The 19,751-nt window shown below is 41.0% G+C and overlaps 1 protein-coding gene across 2 annotated transcripts in view; it reads right to left on the reverse strand.

Moving 5' to 3' along the window:
* The window catches only part of ITPK1 (inositol-tetrakisphosphate 1-kinase), a 162,349-nt gene that overhangs the window by 128,894 nt on the left and 13,704 nt on the right, over positions 1-19,751 (reverse strand). Inside the window, exon 2 of one of the 2 annotated variants that reach the window (XM_075503470.1) lies at positions 264-395. The exons of the other annotated variant lie outside the window; for it this stretch is intronic. Coding sequence (XP_075359585.1) covers positions 264-292 — 29 coding nt within the window. The 5' untranslated portion in view covers positions 293-395. The remainder of the gene's footprint in view (positions 1-263; positions 396-19,751) is intronic. 2 annotated transcript variants of the gene reach the window in all.

Genomic DNA, 19,751 nt, shown 5'->3' on the forward strand with positions numbered 1-19,751 from the left:
AGGCAACACAACTGGGTCAAAGAGAGACTGCGTCTGCCCACTTTCATTGAACAGATGTTTGAAAAATGGTCAGTTCTAAACTATATTCCCAGAGGTAACTATTTTTAAAATACATTTCATTCCAAAGATCATCTAGACAGGGGTCTTGTACTCCAATCATCAGCCCAGGAAAAAAGAATTACTAGCAAATGTTAGAAAACCTCTGGGAGAAAACAGAAGGGAAAAAATTGTTTGAAGGTGATAAAACTAAACACCTAACTTACAGCAAAGCTTCAATGTCTTCAACTGGCATAGTATGCCTAAAGCTATGGAAACGTATTCAGGTGCAGCACAAATTACTGACTGGTGCTTCATGTGTTCCCTTCCTTCAGGACACAGCTCTGCTGAATCACACACTGCAACATTTAAAGGAAAAACAGAAATATTTAAGTAACTGCTGCATTATCAATACTGAATAAAACCCAGAAGCTTGTTATGACTTATTAGTTCTATACCTGAAACCAGTGAGCAACTCTACTGGATAATGCAAGCCTCACCATATGCAATAGCGATTAAAATAATTACCATGCAAGTTGACCTCATGTTTAAGTTAGAATGATGCACGGATTTAGAGAAGAATTCAATATCAAGTTACTAAAAGCACATTAGTTGGTGTTTTGGAATTGATGTTTTACCACAGACTCAAACTATGTAGAATAGTTGGCTTTTGGGGTTGGGTTTGCTTTTTTTAACATCCAAAGTAAACAGTTTGGACTAATTCCCCACAGCATATAGGACCTGAATATTATAGTGAATGACAGTTGAAAGAGAAAATTACTATCAGGTCATATATCATAGCCATAGTTAAATTAAATAACGTATTTTTGCTGTCTGGTCTGAGTGACAGATTGAAAAATGCTGAACGGAATTTACCATTTAAAAAGTAAAAGGCAATCTTTGTATCTGTTTTAGTAGCCTAAGAAGTTATTGGTGCATGCAGTGAAGTTCATTTTTTCTGAAAGGAGAATGTTTCACCTCCAAAATTTCCAATGTAGAAAAGTGGCAAATAATAATAATGTATTGCTTTGATATAAAAAATAAAAGCATTTTCCCAGAAAAGCAATACATTGGCATCAAAGGGAGTTGTATTAATATTAATGCATCAGAGCAAAAAGCTCTGCAGCCACTAAGACTTTCCACCATGCTGAAATTATCAGCCACGGAGGAAGGTACTGGGCAAGCAATACCAAAGCAAAGCACGAAAACCAGCAATACTGGCCATCCCCAGCCTTGTGGGCAGCCCATTTCTCCTCCTGGCACAAAGGCAAGCTCAGCCCATTTGCCTTAGTTTTTCCATCAGCAGAATACCCTGCACTTCTGTTATTAAATATTTGTGAGGATTCTTGCTTTTATTATTTTTCATCACTGATGGAGTCCACCTTATTGTCTATCAGGGAAGCAACCAAGCGGCAACCCCAACACAGGGGTGCTCGCTGTCCAGGGGCCCCGGCTCGCAGCTGCAGCCATCAGTGCACGTGGAAGTTAACTGAGGGCATCTGAAATACGGCAAGACTCAGCTGTAACGTGGGGATTTTTTGTGGTTTGGTTTTTTGCACACAGACTATCAAGCAGGCAATTAATCAGAGTTAATTTTACCAATTTATATCCAACTATTCTTACTTTTCAGCAAGCTTTTCCCCTTCAGTAATCAGTATTTTGGAAAGATTTATGACTGAAGTGGATCAAAAGTTGGCATTTGGGGGAGGGAATCCTCAATTTTCTCAGTCTGTAAAGCATCACAGATCCAAAGGAGAAGGGAAATAAAAGTACACCTTTATAGTCTGGTAGCAACAGATCATATAGTTTAAGGAAGAAAAGGTCTCACTTAAAACTCTAACTGCCCTTTAGGTGGGCTGAAAAAAATGAGACTTTGGGCTGTCACAGAGGACCTTTTAAGTAGAAAAAAAAACCACAGAGGGTAGCCACATTTGCGCATTTCTTCCTTGTTTTTATAAACAGGGAATGGTCCAAGCAATAGGAGCACTCATACATCAGACACTACAACGCCATGAGTGATTTTCACACCACCACCCCATTCACACATGACATTTGGTAGAACCATCTGATCTTCTCCACATCTTCAAAGCATTATATCATCCCATTTACAGCTATAAAAGTGCTTCTTGGAGTGCTGTATCAGAACAAAGTGCCCTGAAAATGACTAGAAAATAAAAGAGGCTCTTGGTAGGGCAGCAGCAGCATTGCTCTGGCATTCACCTGCAGCACTGCAATGCTTCCACAAGCCGCAAATTCCCACCACGTACACAAACATTCACCAGCATCTCACAGCAAAGAACCAGCTAGAAACCCACTAATCCCTTATCCTGCAAGACCAATGACAAACTGAAGCATCCAACATCATGACTTCAGAGGTTCAAGTAGCAAGGAAGAAAAAGCCACAAAGGAAAGAAACCAGGCACTGTAAACAATAACTAGGGGAAACAAACTGCCTTTAGTCACTAAATATTAAGACAAAGTTTCAGTAATGGTTTAACGAAACATTACAGGGCTACTAATTTCAGCATTAAACAATAGGTATTGTAGAAATAAAATCTGTAAATCCCAAATCATAAAAGCCACAAAAGGATCTGTTCTCTTCCGTTTTCTTTTTAAACTAGGCATTTAAGATGGATCAGTGCTGCTGAGCTCTGCCAGACTCTTTTCTTGGAACTCGTGACCCCAGGTTCTGGGAGCCCATACTCGCTGCTTTCCCAGCAGGGACACAAAACCTTTAACCACAGTCTTTCGAGAAAAAAAACTGAAGAGCCAGTGGGAAGAAGGCATGATTAACAGCTGCACAGAAAAATTATTAAAGGCAATAAGTTATTTGTCCTACCAGACATTCAGAGACATATTTAGTACCTGATGACAATTATAAGCAATTGGGCAGGGTTCAGCCATCAGCCATAGGCTTACACCACCAGACATTATCAGATCCAGTTCCCAGCTATGGCAGGCAGCCACACCATGTGATCTCTTTATAAACTTATTAAAAACCATCTTCAAACCAAGCTGTTTTGGCACTGTATCTTCCATTACAAGACATTAATTTCCCAAAGGTCAGAGTCCTTCAAATTTGCAGGCTACACTGTTCCAGCATAATCCTTTGGCTTCAATAAACTGCTTGCTTCCTTAAGCACTGCAAAGAACACGCATGTCCTCTCTGCTCCCAGCTACCTTTGTCTCCCCATGACCCCGGTCACCCTAGTGTTAATATGACCCTCTGCAAAAAGCAAACACATGACCCATCCCTTTCGAAAGTCTTTCTAAGGTCATGAGGCGCCGGTGATGACTGAGAGAGACCTGAGAAGAGGCAGCAGAATCACGACACAGAAGACAGTATCCCTTCTGGGGACAGATATGGTATTTATCTTTTTTATAGATACATATAAAAAACGCTTACTGCAGAAACTATTAGAGGCTTCTAGAAACACATGAACATATTTACATTTTACGAATAAAATGAGCAATAACCTCATACTAACAGGTTTTGTAACCTGAAGGATGCTTAATATTGCATACTTGCTCTCCAGTGCCACGATATGTTCAATTAGCTGTCACACTGAGGCAGAAGTTTTCTGCACGTGTTGATAAAACTTCTTGGTACTATAACTGTAAAACACAAATGTTTTATTCTCTGAAATCAAGCCTCCAAAAATTTACGTTTTGTATTATTCCTAGCAACTCTCCTGCCATATAAATTTAAGGCAGCAGTTACAAATTATTAGTGTCTTATTCTCTTAAGTCACAGAATAAGTCACTAGTCAGCAAAAAAGATTCTAAAACCTTCAATTTTCCATTACCAGAGGAGCCCTAGAAATCAGGTATGCAGATTTTCTTCTTCATCAAGGGAATCTTCATGCAACTTGGGCAAGAAGGGCAATCCCCTATTCACTAAGAGATACGTTAGTTAGCAGATCGGTATTTTGTTTACTTCTGACTTTCTAGATATTGCCAAATTGCAGGAAAAACTATATCCCACTTCTTAACATCTATTATGCTGAAGTAGGAAGGCAGATGTTAGTGTCTCCTCAATTCCTCCAGTACTAAGTTGGAACGTAAGGCAAATAAAACCATACTGAAAGACATGCCACGAAAAGCTACCTACACTGAAGCTGAAAGGACAACTTGCACTGACTCAATGGATGAAGATTTCATCAGTGTCATTTCTGGATAACGCTGCTAGAAGTGCTCCAGCCTGAAAGCTAATGGGAAATGGATACTTCCACTTCTCCCCTGCGCCAACGGTGGATCCAATAAGCAGACAGGATATTTCAGTTTTCCAGATGACACAAGCCATCACCTTTTTTATTTCAAAGAAGAGAACACCTCTGCACTCAAAAAGCACGATGTAATGGTAAGCAATTGTGTGAAATAGCATTAGAAAGGGCTGCCACAACAATGCCATTTTAAGAAAGTTAACAACAAATTAGGATGGTCAGTCACAAATAGTCACATAAAACAAAGAGCAGTAAACGTAAAGAAACACTCAGCAACCCTGCTGGCAGTTAACTGGAGGTATTTACTGTCAGGAAATACCCTGAAGCTTCTGTGACTACAGCTAATACATCGCTTATGCCGAAGCTCCTAAGAGGACTTGTGTGCCCTTATCTGTAAAAGTGCTGCAACCTGAAAGTGCAGGGCTGCAGGTTCAGTTCAGGCTTAAAGCTTCTCCCCTACAAAGCATCACCATCTTGGGAATCTCCTTGTCACGGCAGGGAGAGCTGGCAGCACACCAATTGTGCAATGACAGATTGATACAGCTTCACGTATGCTGTGTATTTATGTATTTATACTGTATGCCAGCTGCATTTTTATGTCCTTCAGTAAGTATTGTCCTGCATTACACAGAATTCCTCCTACCTTTGAATGGATCTTTCTAACTTTATGCTCAGTTCTCAAACCAAAGTAGCTAACAGTATTAGTCAAATGCCTATTCTCTTAGAGTGAGACACCATCGCACCTGAAGTCAGTTGCAGTACCACTCCTCGAACTCCACCTATAAATATGTTGGCCTCTGCATTGCTTCTGAGCGGTATCAACTCTTGAACAGAGAGGTTTACCAGTAAATCCTTGAACTGCATCAGACAAGATAATCAAGCTTCCTGCCTGTCTGCCTCCTTTCAAAGACCACATCTGTTGCAACAGGAACTAAGAATTAACAAGTGCTGAAGCAATGCATGAAGAGTTGAATCAACGCATACACCTATGCTTCTGCCTACCTACCTATAAATCTATCTAGAAACTGGAGCCTCACCTAGCTTTAAACTCCTCAGCTCAGGTACTAAGAGCTATTTTATTGTGGCAGCACACAGCTTAGCGCAGACTGCAGTGCTCACCTGAGGTTGTAGCCAGCCTCTGGGTCTTGCAGCCAAACTTTATTTTTCACTCTCAAAATCCCCTGGTTGGTTTAAAGCTATCTCACTGGTATCTTCTTGTACTACAGTCAAAGCTAGACTGAACTGTAGGCCCACTCTGACTGGAAGAGAAAAACAGGACGAGAAGGGCAGAGCAAGGGCAAGAAGAGAATAGAGCTTTTTGTTCCAGCATAGGCAAGGCTGTCAAAGCAAGTGGGAAAAAAAACGGGTCCACCCCACATCTGTACCGGAAGGCCAACAAAATCAGGTTGCTCTTAACAGACATCCATCTAGGAGGAGAGCAGCTCTCAGAAATAAAAGATTTAAGCCAGATGCAAGCAAGCCTTGGTTTATTCTGGGGCTTCCTTTAGGCTCCTGCCTCATTGTTCATTGTGACCCAACAAAAAGTTACTTACTGTTCAATATGTGTTTTAATTTTTAACTTATGTACACCAAGGCTAGTAAAACCTGCATACATATTTTATAAAGAGCTTTCTCTCAGAACTGTAACAACTACCAATGTCCCCTTATTAAAACAGCTACCTCCCATGTTTTTGATTAACTAAATATATTCAAGGTTTCTGGGGTTTTTATAAGGCAAGATGAGGTTTACATAGGGACAGCACAGATTTTTCCCTTTGTTTGAACAATACAGAATCATGACATACCTTAAGACACCCAGAAAGTTGTCTCATTAGTGGTTTTAGACTTAAGCACTATCAAATTTAGGCATCAAATGATTCTTCTGTATTATTGCAGAGCTGTCTGAATCATGAATATTGGTTTACCAGTATTAATGCAAATAGCATACTGTTATCAGCTACCAAGCAAGGTTAAAGAAACAATACAGGGATTTGGGCTGATAATATAATATCTACATATCTCACTATATATATCTATCTAGATGGAGAGGGATCTTTACATTAAATATATTTACATTGTGCCCTACATATAAGCCTTCCTAATACCTCCCTGTTCTATTTGGACAGGGAGAATTCAGATTGAAGAAGTGCAACACATGGTAAACTAACCTACAACGTGCATAACTCTATTGACAGCCACTGTCTTTTTTTTGGAAGAGGAAAGCGAAAGAAGAGAAGAGAAGAGGAAAAAATGACAAAAGGTGAACTGGTTTGGTCTCTCAAGCTCACATAAGAATTTCGAGTGCCCAGCCCCTCTTAGCCTACACTAAGCAGACTTTCTGAAAGTGCCTGACAATTGCCCTCTGATAATCTGACCCCTTCAGGACTTCTCTTAGTTTTAGGTATCTGCCATAGTCACTTTTAACAATCTCATTGGAGCTTGCACGCAGCTACCTGACAAAAGCACACAGAAAAAGAAACCATGTTAGAAACAATCATTTACCAGAAACATTATCCACAGTTTGTCTTAACTAGACCGTAATCCCTCTAGGCAGTGCATTTGTATAGCATCCCACACCATCGACCCAGAAAACTACCACAGCACTCCAGGGTTCTAGCAATGCAAATCAACTCTGGTAGCAAAAAGTGAGTCAAGAAAACAGTGTGTCTTCTTCAAGTCTCTGGAAGGTTTGCAGAGAGCTTGTGAGTCTCCTACCAAGTCGATGCTCAGCATATTAAGATCACTTTGAGGCATGTGTTGTAACAGCGTAGAGGCTTTAAAGAAGAAATTTTGTCATAATCCTTGAAATCCCAAGAATGAATTAAGAGTATCGGGGGAGGGGGGAATATCCTTCCTACAAATGCCTTTCTACAAAGGGCATAGGTATGGCAAGCCAACCTAAAAAGCCCTCTGTGTCTGCTAGATTCTCACACACTAATCAAAGCTCAGAATTGAGTTTCTTAAACAGAATGAAGTAAGTAAAAAAAAGAAGTACTTAAAGTAGACTCGTGCATAGGCTAGCAACTGCTGCTTCCACAGCCCTCCCTCTGTCCCCTCCCCATTGCCTCTCTCCAGCATGCTAGAGGTGCTCCATTTACTTTTATAAGTCTTATCTGGATTCCTGTCTTTTACTCAAATAAAAGTGCTCTAGTAGCTTGCCTTGACGTTCTGAGAAGGAGGTTCAGCTGCTCTCATCTTGAACATAAGCATGCTGCACAAAGACCATCAGTCCAGTATAGCCAGTGAGACGAGGCTCTGCTGGGCCCCAGGCTGGTACTGCAGGTCTCCTGCACACCACGAGGGAGAACAAATGTACACCTCCACTCTGCTAAAACCAAGGGGTACAGAGAGAAGAGCATGTCTGCCAAGCCAGCTTTCATCTAGAAATGACTTTTAATCCACTAACCCTGAAACCAAATGCTGTACATCCACTGCAACTTTCCAAGACTTTGGCAAACAGCCTTGAATAAACCTTTTGGGAGTTTTTATAGAGGCCAGACACCCACTGAGACATGCATGAGAAATGTGTAATACACAAATTTTTTTTTTTTTCACTTCTTGGATCTCTAAAAGAGACTGGGCATTTTTTTGGCAGAAATTACAGACGTATTTAAGTTCAGCAACTTGCCATGCAAAAATGAGTTTATTCATCTCCAGCCAGGCTGCAAGAAAGATATATAGGTGTCTGGGGCTTTTTCCTTCATGCAAAACTTCATTATACAAACAAGAGAAAGTTCACACAAAAAAGTTAACATGCCTGCTTACTGAAGAAATCTGACTGCAACTTTTTCCCCGCCCTCCATAAGGCATGGCCCTAATGTTTTGGTACTGCACAAGTCAGACACCAAGTCTCCCTCAAGTTTCATTAGCTTTGAGATCACTTGTGGTTTCTTGTCTCCTACACTCACCAAGTGACCACTGTTTGCATACGCAAGGAACAAATTTTCCTCTTCATTTATGGAACCAGAGTCAGTCATAGATTCATAGACGTAACTGACAAGAAGAGTCTATGCTGAGAAGTCACTGCGACCAGCTATACACACAGTCACAGATACCAATCCAATGTTTCATCAGGTTAAAAGGTCACCCATGGAAAGGTTTAGCACCAAATAATTCAGTAAGAGATGTTCCTAAAAATCTTTTCTCCTCAAAATCTGCATCAGTTTAGGCTCACATAACTCATCCAGTCAGTTCTCCCATTTTGTTTGTTCCCTTTGAGGTGCGTTTCAAGGTTCAGCCTTTAGTTTGGGGCACTTATGAATGCAGCTGTTATTTTAAAGAGGACTGACTGGTTAAGCCCCAAATAAAAAGCTGGCTAAAAGCAGTTCCAGTATCATCTGAAACTGGGTTTCACCTTTATTTCACTATGCAGCTCCCCCCAAACACTGTATGAACCATGTCAATAGAAAACAGAAAAGCACTTGGAATCTAAGAAGTGCAATTCTACAGCCTAGTACCCTATTTGAGAAGAAAAAGATGTTCAGCAGAAAATACATGGTACAAATTAAAGAAATGTGAACTGGATTGCTTTTCTCCATTTGAACAGATTCAGATGCTAAAACCAATAATGGGAATTTCCTTTCCCTGCAACTGACTCTTCTGCTTGAGTTTACGTCAACATAGATCAAAGAAAAATTATTTTACTTTATTTGGAAGCCTCATTAGAGAGGCTTGCAATAAAATGAAAGCTTGGCTTCCAACAACTGATGATCATACTGTTTGAAAATATTCCATTTATTGACACACGGCCAACTTCCCTGAGAAGCAACAGGATAGAGCATTTGACAGTGCTGCAGTGAATCATCTTGGTGATCTGCACAAGTTATACATGATCCTGGAAATCAAATAAAATGTCTGCAACATGCAATATTTGAGTATGGTCCTACTTACAGGAAAAAAGGACCTAAATGGAGAGACAGCAAATTAATAAATGTTTTTTATTATACAGCATACAGAATAATATTAATAGCTGATGTGAACATTTGGGGGATGACAACAACAACAACAAAACAAACAAAGAAAAACAACAACCCCCCCCACACACACACCCTGGGCAAAAACCTTACCAAAAGGTTCAGATAAGAGAATAGAGTTTTCTATTGGTCTCGTTGGATGGGGCTGCAGCTTGAGGAGTCGGAAATCCAACACATGGAACAAGGTACTGCTGCCAACCTTTTAATATCAAGGCAATGCAGGTCATGAAGATTCATAGAAATACACCAAAAGCTTTGGGCAGGGATGGACATAGGATTGTTATGCATAGGATCAGCCGAGGTCAGAAAGCACAAACTTGAAGCTGGAGCAGAGATTAGACAGCAAGACAAAAAGTCTCCATCACTCACCACAGTTTCTGCACCTGAAAAGGGCAAAACAGTATCCTGAGAAACCTCCACCCTAGCTAGTGAAAATTCCCTGTCCTGGTGTCTAGACCACATCAGAGAAGCACATCTATGCATGTGTTACAAACATATCTATTTTCTCAGACATTTTATCTGCTTTACATTACACTGAAGTTTGCTGTTAGAAAGATTAAAATTCTCCCTATTTCTTCCAGTCCATAGGCTTGCTTTAAGCAGTAGCATATGTACAGGTCTGCCAGAACACCCATTTTCTTGTTTGCTTCAGTGGATTGTTTACAGTGCAGTAAGAGGAAAAAAACCCACTTTTATAAATCATAAGACACAACTACTGCCTGGTTTTTATCCCAGCTGTTAGACAAAATGCACATCCCTCCACATAAGGTAAAGTGAATGACAAAGACAGAAGTTCTTCAACGTAAATCCTGTTTGCTTACAACAAATTTAAAGCATGCCCTCTCTCTCTGAACCAAACAATTTTTTCTGATCAGCTTCAGCCCTTCTGCAGGTACCACGTTGCCCAAAAGGTCACCTTCAGAGCTCTGCCCTGGGCCAACACCCACAGCATGTGCCTTGCTGTCTCCCACACCCCTGCCTGCCATAGCACATCTTGCTACTAATCGCTCTCACACAGACACACTGGGGTACACACACAGGGCGCTCTAATTAATCCTGCCCTTGTTTTTTTCATAACTTTATCCTAAACAGCAGCTGTTACACCCATTGTTTCCATCAGTGACTGAGCACATGCGTTTTAAGACTACAACTTTCCCAAATTTGGCCAGGGCACGGAGGAGCTGATATACAAGCCCCAAAATGCTATTACATCTTCTAACCAGACTTCATTGTAACCCAGATTCAGATCTGCTGGGAGGTCTGCTACACTGCATAACTGGAAGAACCAGACAATTTCTTGGGCCTCCTCAGATTTTCTAGAAGCTGCCTCAACAAGCTAAACCATACCATCATACTGGAGCTCTGTTACTCACACCCTCGTTCTCCCTCAGAAAAAAGCCAACAGTTCAGCTGCTTCTTTTACATTCGTTTCCCTTTATGGACTTGAGTCTCTGGTACCTGCCCCTCCGCATTACAACATTGGTGTGATCACAACACGCTGATGAGTTTATGAGATAACCTAAATCCCTCTTAAAGGGAAAAAAATAAAAAGCTAAATTTCTATTCTGATCTACCAAATTACCATTGTCCTTATCATTGCTAAGGAGGCGGATGTATGAACAGCTGATCCAGCTTTTGAGTAGGAGCTGGAAAGGCAGACACAGGGGCACAGTAGCAGCTAGTTGTTTTCCTCTGGGTTATTTTTGTCTGGCTCCACCCTGAAACTCACTCTTCAATCCCCATAATTGGCAGCAACTAATTAGAAGGAAAAATGCAAGCAGTTTATTAAATGTTTGATTAAATGTTGATTACATGTTTGATTAAACATGATCACAGAACAAATCTCCCTTGGACAAGCGTACTCATTTTCTCTTGCTCACTTCTTTTGTTTGTAGACAGATAAGAACTGTGGAGATGATGCTATACCACACACTGGGATTTCAAGCCTATAGATGACTGCACAACGCAAGGCAAGGAGAAGCTGATGATTCCTCTGCTGTTTCAGCTTGCTTTCCACATTGTCCACGCTGCTAACTCCCCATGTTCTCTCTTTAGGGCTTTCACATTTGACTGGGGGGGTGTCATATGCAGGATCAGCTCAAAGTGCCAGAATTACATCACACATTAATTGGAGATTCAATCACCATAAAAGAAAGGGACTTGCAGAAAGGTTACAATTTTCAAATTGCTGTAAATCTGAAATATGTACAAGGACTTGAAGAATCATTATACATGGGAAAAGAATCTGCGTTAAACAACAGCTTCAAATGATGTTGAAAATTCTGGATGTCTTAGACGGATCCTTGAACTACATCTGCAGAGGAAAGTGATTTTTGTTCATCCCATTCCCTGTCACTTAAGACAAGAGATATCAAGTAACAGTTAATGAAAATGACTGAACCATGTAATACTATTAGGATTTTACACACAGAGAAACATACATTTACCTCTAAATCTCTTAGTAAATAAAAATAACATTTCCTCAGAATATTTTCATGAATTCTTGTTTGCGAAGGCAAAAGAAAATCCTTGACCAAGTGTCTGCTTTTACACCCCACCACCACATCTGTCTGCAACAGCAGGATTTCTTATCCCAAGAAGTCTTTTTCCCCAGGCAGCATGTTTTCACAGCTCTTTGCACATGAGGTCCCAGCAGTCAGCCGTGTTTCATAAAGAAGGAGGCTACTCCACACCCAGCTTTACGTAACCCCCTTGCATGCAGTTGCTCAGCCTCAGTGACTTCACCCTCGCGCTGGGCGGGTATTATCTGCCTACTTGGACGTGCAAGGTTTCATGCTTGGTCAGCACACAGTCCAAGGTGCTACAGTTAGCTGCAAAACACACAGGAATCACCTCATGGGCAGAAGCTATTCCAATTTAGCAAAAACATTCCACTTCAGAATCTTCCCAGTCCTCAGGAACAATAAAGCCATGATGGTTATAAAACGATAATCAAAACCTTGCAAAAGTTGCAGTCTAAGAGGCCATAAACTGTCGTTATCTTATTTGGACTACACCCTTACATCTCAATGAAACACTACATCACCCCTAATCATTTTCTCTAATTAGTTTCCAGATAAAAGTAAAAAAATTGCCAGGATAACAACTTTTTTTCAAGACTAATTTGAACACCTACATTTTTTTCCTCCATCTGAATTGTAGCATCATCATCCAAAACGTGTAAAAGAAGTCTTCCTCCAGCCTGGCCTGCATGTCTCCATACCACCGCCCCACAGCAGACAGCAGACAAACATCACCCCAATTCCACAGACAGCTCTCACACCTGCAAGGCTGCAGACCTCTCAACACCTTCCGCAGGGCACAGCTAGCCAACAGCCCATCAGTGTCAGTCTAACAGTATCAAGGCCAGCCTTGATTTTGCAGCAGAATCCTCTTCTCAAGGCCTGGCTTCAAGAAAAGATCACTTTTGGTGTAAAGTACTAAAGTGCAAATTTTTTGAACCAACAAAAAGCACTGGCCTGCATACCGGTCAGACATAACACCTACAGTTCCGATTACTAATTCCAGATGGAGTTTACAACAGCAGCTATGTGCCCCAGGGCGCTTTTAAACCACAGACCCTGCTTACAGAGGTACACTACAGCTTTATTTATATCCTTGTCTTACTTCAGGATATTCAGTCAGAAGCAATGCTGGAAAGATAAGTGGAATAAAATCATAATTGAAATGGTCTGTTTTCACATTGTGGTATTCTCCTTAGAAAAATCCTAGTAAGGTCATGCCTAGACTTTTTCAGGAAGACTTTCCCTGGTGAAGAATAACTTCTCTACTTACACCACTAGGAAAAAAAAAGCCTACGGACAACAATTAGGAAATGAAAGAGAAAATCTCAAACTGCATTTGTGGCTATTTAAGGCTATGAACTGAGAAAGAATGAACAAGCCCTTATGTCACAACAAAAAGTTTTAATGTTATTAAACGCAAGAAGATTTGTCTTTTTCAAGTATTTGTCTGCAAAAATATTTCACTGTAACTAGGGCACTAACCCACAAAGTCTGGCATCCCACCTAACAATAAACTGCTTACGCATGCTTCTGAAGATAACCTGCATGCTAAACTTCCCATTAAACTCCTCCCTCTGCCCATACACATAAAAGAGAACTACAGAGAGAACGCAATATCAAAGATCAAGTTTCATTCCATTTATTCCTCAAATTTTACCACTGCCTTGGTGCTAGGATTGCTCAAGATGCATTATCTAATGTCTCTATCTACCTACAGCCATACAGTTCTTGTGCTGTAATTTAATGGCACCAAGCCAAATGTCACTAGTCTTGCACCTTTCTAGTAGTCTAAGTAGGCATGGCATGCTTATGCTGTCGAGTACCAAACACCTACACTGATGATGAACGTGCTAGGAGAATATGGGCGACAGAAGCTGTGGATGAAGCTTACCATTACAGACACTTCACACAGCACTACTGTTTCTTACCTCCTTTCTGGGTTTTGCAGAGGAGCTGCAAAGCATAAGCTCTTCTTTGTAAGGTGCTGCCCCTTGAGATGCAAGGCGCAGGTCTGCTGTTATATCAGACAGCTGCAAATTTAACACTGCAGGCTTCTATCCTAGGTAAAATCCCACTAGAACCAAGCAGCTTTTACTCAAACCACTTTCACGAGGCAGAGCTATATGCTAAATCCTCTGATTTTTGTCATCTCTCATTGTAGGTCCTTATCAAAAGAGCCGAACAAAGGCATTACAGTGCCATGCTGCTTTACCTTGGGTAACAGCAATCCTTCTGTTTTGTTGATTCCATGACACTGAAAGCAAAATCACTGTAAGTCATTTAATACTTGTACAGAGAGATTAACTGAACTTGTCTGGAAATGAGCCTTACTTGGGAAACTACCCCCACATGCACACATTAGGATCATACAAACAGTTGTATTCTATCCATCAACTCTTCCACTTGCTATATACCTTTTACATAAACATGCAACAGATAACAGTTACTTCCCAGTAATTACGCCGCAGAGAAGATTTCCAAGGTGTCCTTGAATAACTAGCTTAACAGATTTTCCAAGAACTGACACCATGACATAATTGAAGCTACAGAGCCCTACTCCAAAGCAGTCAAGCTGTTCCTCTGGAAGCTCTCTTTTATAGCAGAAGTTTGTATTTGTTCCATAAGCCCAGATACAAAGGTGTTTTTAAAGAGCTAAAGTTAGAACTCAATTTTTCAGTGTACAGGTTTCATATGAAGCGGGTTTCAAAACAGATAACCTCTGAGGAGGACATACAGAGTCCCATCAATGCCTCAATCAGAACGCGTCCCAGGGACAGGAGGCTAGGACTATAACCTCTGCCTCTCACACTGGCCCTCAGTATTTCAGCTGATGCTCTTTACCCTCCCACCCACCTCACTGCTCTCTCAGTTACATACTCCTTGGGGCAGTGAGGCTTCCACTGGCTGCATCCCACAGGCTCAGGCTCAACAGTTATCCCGGCCACTTCAGCATCTCACTCCAAAAGGCCCACCTATCCTACACTCCTTTCGTGTGGAAAGAACTTCTCCTCTTCAGTCCTTCCATGTTCATCCTGCAGTACCCACTGCCTTAATTTGCTGTTATTAGAAACCTTGGGTCCCAGAATGAGCAGATGTCACATTCAAAGACAGCAGGCTAAAGAGTCCTCAGCCTTCCCACTCCTTGCTTGGGAGGGTACTGCAACCACCCCAACTACTCTCTCACTCCAGTGATACATGACAGGGTGGCAGCTGTGGTCCTGCCCTTTCTGTCCTCCACAGCAGAGTAGTCTGGGAGGAAAGAGAAAAGCACCTACTAGGGACCAGCGTATCTTTCATACCCAAGACAACCAATAGTGAGCTTTTGGATGCCAATGATCATTTTGGACATTGTCTGCCATAAACTGGCACCTGCATAGCAAGAACAATCCTGAATTTCATAGCTTCTCTGCTTATGCTCAAGATGACAGTTGTATTAGCTATCCTGGGCCAGTACCATTACCAAATATTCCATTCAGAATGGGAACTACTCCAACAGCCCTTTACCACTTACCACATACCTGCCTAATGGACAAAGCAGTCATAGCTTTGCTTAACATGATTTCTTCAACACAAGTGGGACCATACAGAAATCCTTCCAAATGATTTCCAAAGCCAAAAGGAAAACACCACACTGAAGTCTCCTCCAATGGGGGGGGGGGGGGGGGCACGCGGGGGAACGACACACACACCAAACACACACCGCCAGAAAACCACACCTTAGAGAGGCAAGACAGGGAGAGCAGAAAGGCAACCTCCAACAGGTCAAGAGCATGGGAAATCTATGGGACACTGTCAGTCTGAGCATAAAATAAGAACACCCATAATAAGGATCTCCTGAAACTAAATGCATTACATGAGGGAAAGAAGCCATTACCAGTCCATGAGTAATCCAGAAAATCATGGTAAAAAGAAAATAGTCTCTCTCACAATTCAACAACATGAACTTCCTTGAGAAGGAGCAGGAACAGCACCCCAGCTTAAGTACCTGCATGACCCTTCCCTCAGATCAGGAAGGGTGCTTACACCAGCCTAGCACCACGCAGCAGGCAGCCTGCTCCGATCGCCACATCCATCGTCTTTTCTAGATGTGGCTCACAGCTGTCCATTTGAAAAGCAACCAGGAGAGGAGGTACAGGGCCTTGTAGTCTAAAAAGCCTTCATTCTGGTTTGGGCATTTTTTTCTCTCCGGTGAGTGAGACCATGCCTTGAACCTTTCACATACACAGAGAGATTAACTGAACACACTATGTTCTGCAGACATACTGTTTTCAGTCCTGTAGATGAGACAACTGACATAAACAGAGCCCACCTTAAAATACTAAGCTTAATCTAAAGCAAATTAACTCCCCCCCTTGTTTTCACTTGGGAGCGTTTAGATTATACTCCTCCACTTTCACTGCTAGGATGCGATCTGGCCAGTGGTTCACGGCTACATCCTCACCTGTAAAGGAAGACCAAAACACTGCCTGTGCTGCTTGCCGGTTACTGGAGAGAAATTCTGCTATTTCTCAAGCATCATTTCAGAAGACGCATCAAATGATTGTATTTTTCAGAAAATAAGTATGCAGTCCTAAAATCTCCTAGGAGATCCAGGGCCTCATTTAAAGAGGAAAAAATAGTTTCTTGGTACAATGGTGAGCAGCAGCTTCCTTTAGAAAAAAGGCTGCAAAGTGTACATGATCTTTTAGTTTTTAAATAAGCATGACAAAACCAAGCTGCTACCCGCTTCTGATACAACCCTCAGCCAGCCAATCATTTGAGTCTTTCAGACGTTTAATACAAGTAAAATTGTGTATAATGAACACAAAGGAGTAAAGACTTCCTGAAGAGCCAGTCCCAGTAAACAACCTGCAGATGTGAAAGAAAATGAATCACTTCTGAGAAACAATTTTTTTTTTTTCAGTTCACAGCTAGATGAGTAAGTTACATAGAACCTTCTTAGATAAGCTGCTATAAGAATAAAAGACTCCTACTTTTTGAGAGGGTTTTTTCCAAAGTTCTCGTGTTAGGTAAACTGTTTTATCACTAAAAAAAACCCCTCCCATTAGCCTCAGCAGGTTTAGGCTCAAGCTCAAATTTATTTGTCACTTCCAGAGTTTTAATTTTCCTGTGTTTCATTAGGTTTTGTGTGCACTTGGAAAATGGCAACTACTTGCTCTATCTACAGGGTTCCAAGGGCCTTCTTGGAACTCAAGCACCCACACAAGAAAAACATCAGCAAGAAAACAACACTTATCACTATCACTGTCTCTTCTGGACTGGATTGTTACACAGCCTCCTGGCGGCTCCTCTCCTCTCTGCTTTTCAAACTATAGCTTCATTTTCAACACAAATTAAAATGACCAAGTTAGGAAAGTCAATGCAAGAAGATGAAATCTTAGCTTGGCAAAAGCTGAGTAATCACTTGCTCTGTATAGGATAAACCGAAAACAGTTACTACTTAAATAAACCTGAGAGAGAACAGCAGTCAAGAGAGCTAAAATTTTTAAAACATGCTGGGGTCCTCAACAACTGGATTCAATGATATTTCTTTTATAGAAATCACCAATGAGGAGCAGACATTTTAACAACTTGAATTTTTAATTTTGAACCATGCCTTGGAATAGATAGATGGGAATTAAGAGCTGCTGACAAATAGCAAGATAAAGTAATAAACACTTTGGCTCTCCTTTGAGATCCAATGATCTGTGAGCAATTTGCAGTCAGTTCAGCCACACAACAGCATTCTGACAGGTCTGTATTATTTCTGCATTTAACAAGTAGAAAAAGCATTATACTGGGAAATTCACCGCTTTGCTTAAGCTACAATGAAGCCTGCTACAGACCCAAAAGCCAACCCTATTTTGGCTGCCTACGCCTGATTCAAGAGACTTTTCTCTATTCTCTCTCTTGGATCAGAGAGTATTCCTTGATTTGGAAACTCCCTGTACAATCCCGACCCCAGTGAATACGTGGAAGACAAAGATTTAAACACATTTCAATTGTTTGCAGCTCATCTATGTACACCTAAGACATTACTCATATTTCAAAGCTGTCTGGGCAGCATGCTTCAAAAACCCCTCATAGTCAAACTATACATTTACAGTACAGCAGGAAAAAGACACCTCAGATTTTCTGGGACTGGCCTTGCAGGAATGCCTCTGAGCTCCTGAGCTAGTGTAGGCATCCAACACTGACATCAGACATTTTGAATAAACAATTTAATTTCCTGAAGTGTTGGAGGGGAGGGAAAAAGCCAGGAAAGAATTTTCACAAAGACATATAGAGAATGGAAAAAAAAAGTTAACCCTTTAATAGTTTTTATTTCATCAAAAGAAGGTCAAGCTTTACTGAAAGAGAGCCTTCATCCTTGTTCTTATAGAAGGCTCCAACAATTATCCCCTCAAAGCCAAAGTGGCTGCTGAAAATACCCGCATACAGACATTACTGTTTTAAAGACCAAAAAATATTTAACCAAAAACATTCTCCAGCACAAGTCTTCCTTCACTGTAATATTAGCAGCACTGCTAGGCTGCTCCATTCTGCCTGGATCAGCCCCAAACAACTGGCAAGATACTTCAATTTAACAGGAGAGGGAACAGGGAGATTTTACATGGACCATGTGCATTTTCCAGAAACAAAAATTTTGTTTCAGATTTCACTACCAGCAGCAGCAAGTGTGCTAAAATTCTATTCTTGCAGGGAGCTTTCACACCCACATATCAGTCAACATAAGAAAAGGTGGCAGCAGCAGCACTAACAAGTAACAGGAAACTCAAATACTATATTTGGTCCTACAAAAACATTTCAAGTTATGCTACCGGATACCTCCCTGGGCCAAGCAGGCATTCAGAGCACTTTCAATGGCATCATAGTTGCATGTTTTAATTACTACCTACCACGCTTTTGATTCTTGGCCATCAATCGTTGTTATCAAGCCATTACATCTTTTAAGTGCCTGCTCTCAGTAGTTACGGTGCAACAAAGAAAGAACAAACCAGCAAAAGGTCCATGTGTCGACCCCAGATTTGCCACCAAATTTGTGCCACTGTGAACAAATTCAATTTCCATCCCTGTCTCTTGAGCTTTCCATTAAAAAAAAAAAATTAAATCTGAACACCAGATACATCCAGTTCCCAAGGAATCCAACTACAGAGATTCCCAACAGCTTCAGAGGGAGCTGGATTAGGCCAAAGTCTGCAAACATGCTCAGCTCTCACCAAGGTCAAGAAAACTCAGCACCTTGACAAGTAGGAGCTTTTGAGAATCTCAGCCTAATTCATACGCAAGGATTACTATTTTAGGAATAAGCACTAGTACAAAGAACTTGACCCCCATCTAACTCATCTACAGAACAACAGATTTAGAGATCTTGATCTTATGCATCAGGAAACAGCTTTGCCCAAGAAGAAATCTGTGGTAAAGCTGCCTTAGAATAAATGACTCTGTTTCCAAATTCTTTGGCCAAGCTACGAACCAAGCATTTTAATTAAGGTCTCCTAATTGCAGTTAGTGTAATTTGGGGTAGGGGGCAGGGAGGAAACACGCTTTTCCACAGTTCACTGGTACCAAAGCTGACAAACAAACAAAGAAAAGTAACTTTAAAAATACATGTTAGCTGTAATAAATGCTCTACCCATGTTCTGTGGTTTCAGAAACACATTTTCCTGTTTGAAGAAAGCTCTCCTGTCTGGTTCTACAGACCTTTTTCGCAATGGCAAACAGGAGAAACTAGGAATAAGGGAAAATTGGGGAAGTAATTTGTTAACATACAAACAGCCACAGCACGTCAGACTGAAGGTCCAACCTACTCTGCCTCTAGTGTGGCTGTTCTCTCTGTTCTATAGCCAAAGACACAAAAGAAACATCCCAAAATACTGTTTTTCTTTAGTGATCTCTTGCAATTAGAGCTACACTGTTTTATTACCACTACAACAATACTAGAGGAAAACCTGCCAAAAAGGAATGGGATTAAGCATTACATTTTAATAGATTATTCAAGACAAACAAGAGAT

The sequence above is a fragment of the Mycteria americana genome, chromosome 5, assembly GCF_035582795.1.
Source record: "Mycteria americana isolate JAX WOST 10 ecotype Jacksonville Zoo and Gardens chromosome 5, USCA_MyAme_1.0, whole genome shotgun sequence".
Taxonomy (NCBI): domain Eukaryota; kingdom Metazoa; phylum Chordata; class Aves; order Ciconiiformes; family Ciconiidae; genus Mycteria; species Mycteria americana.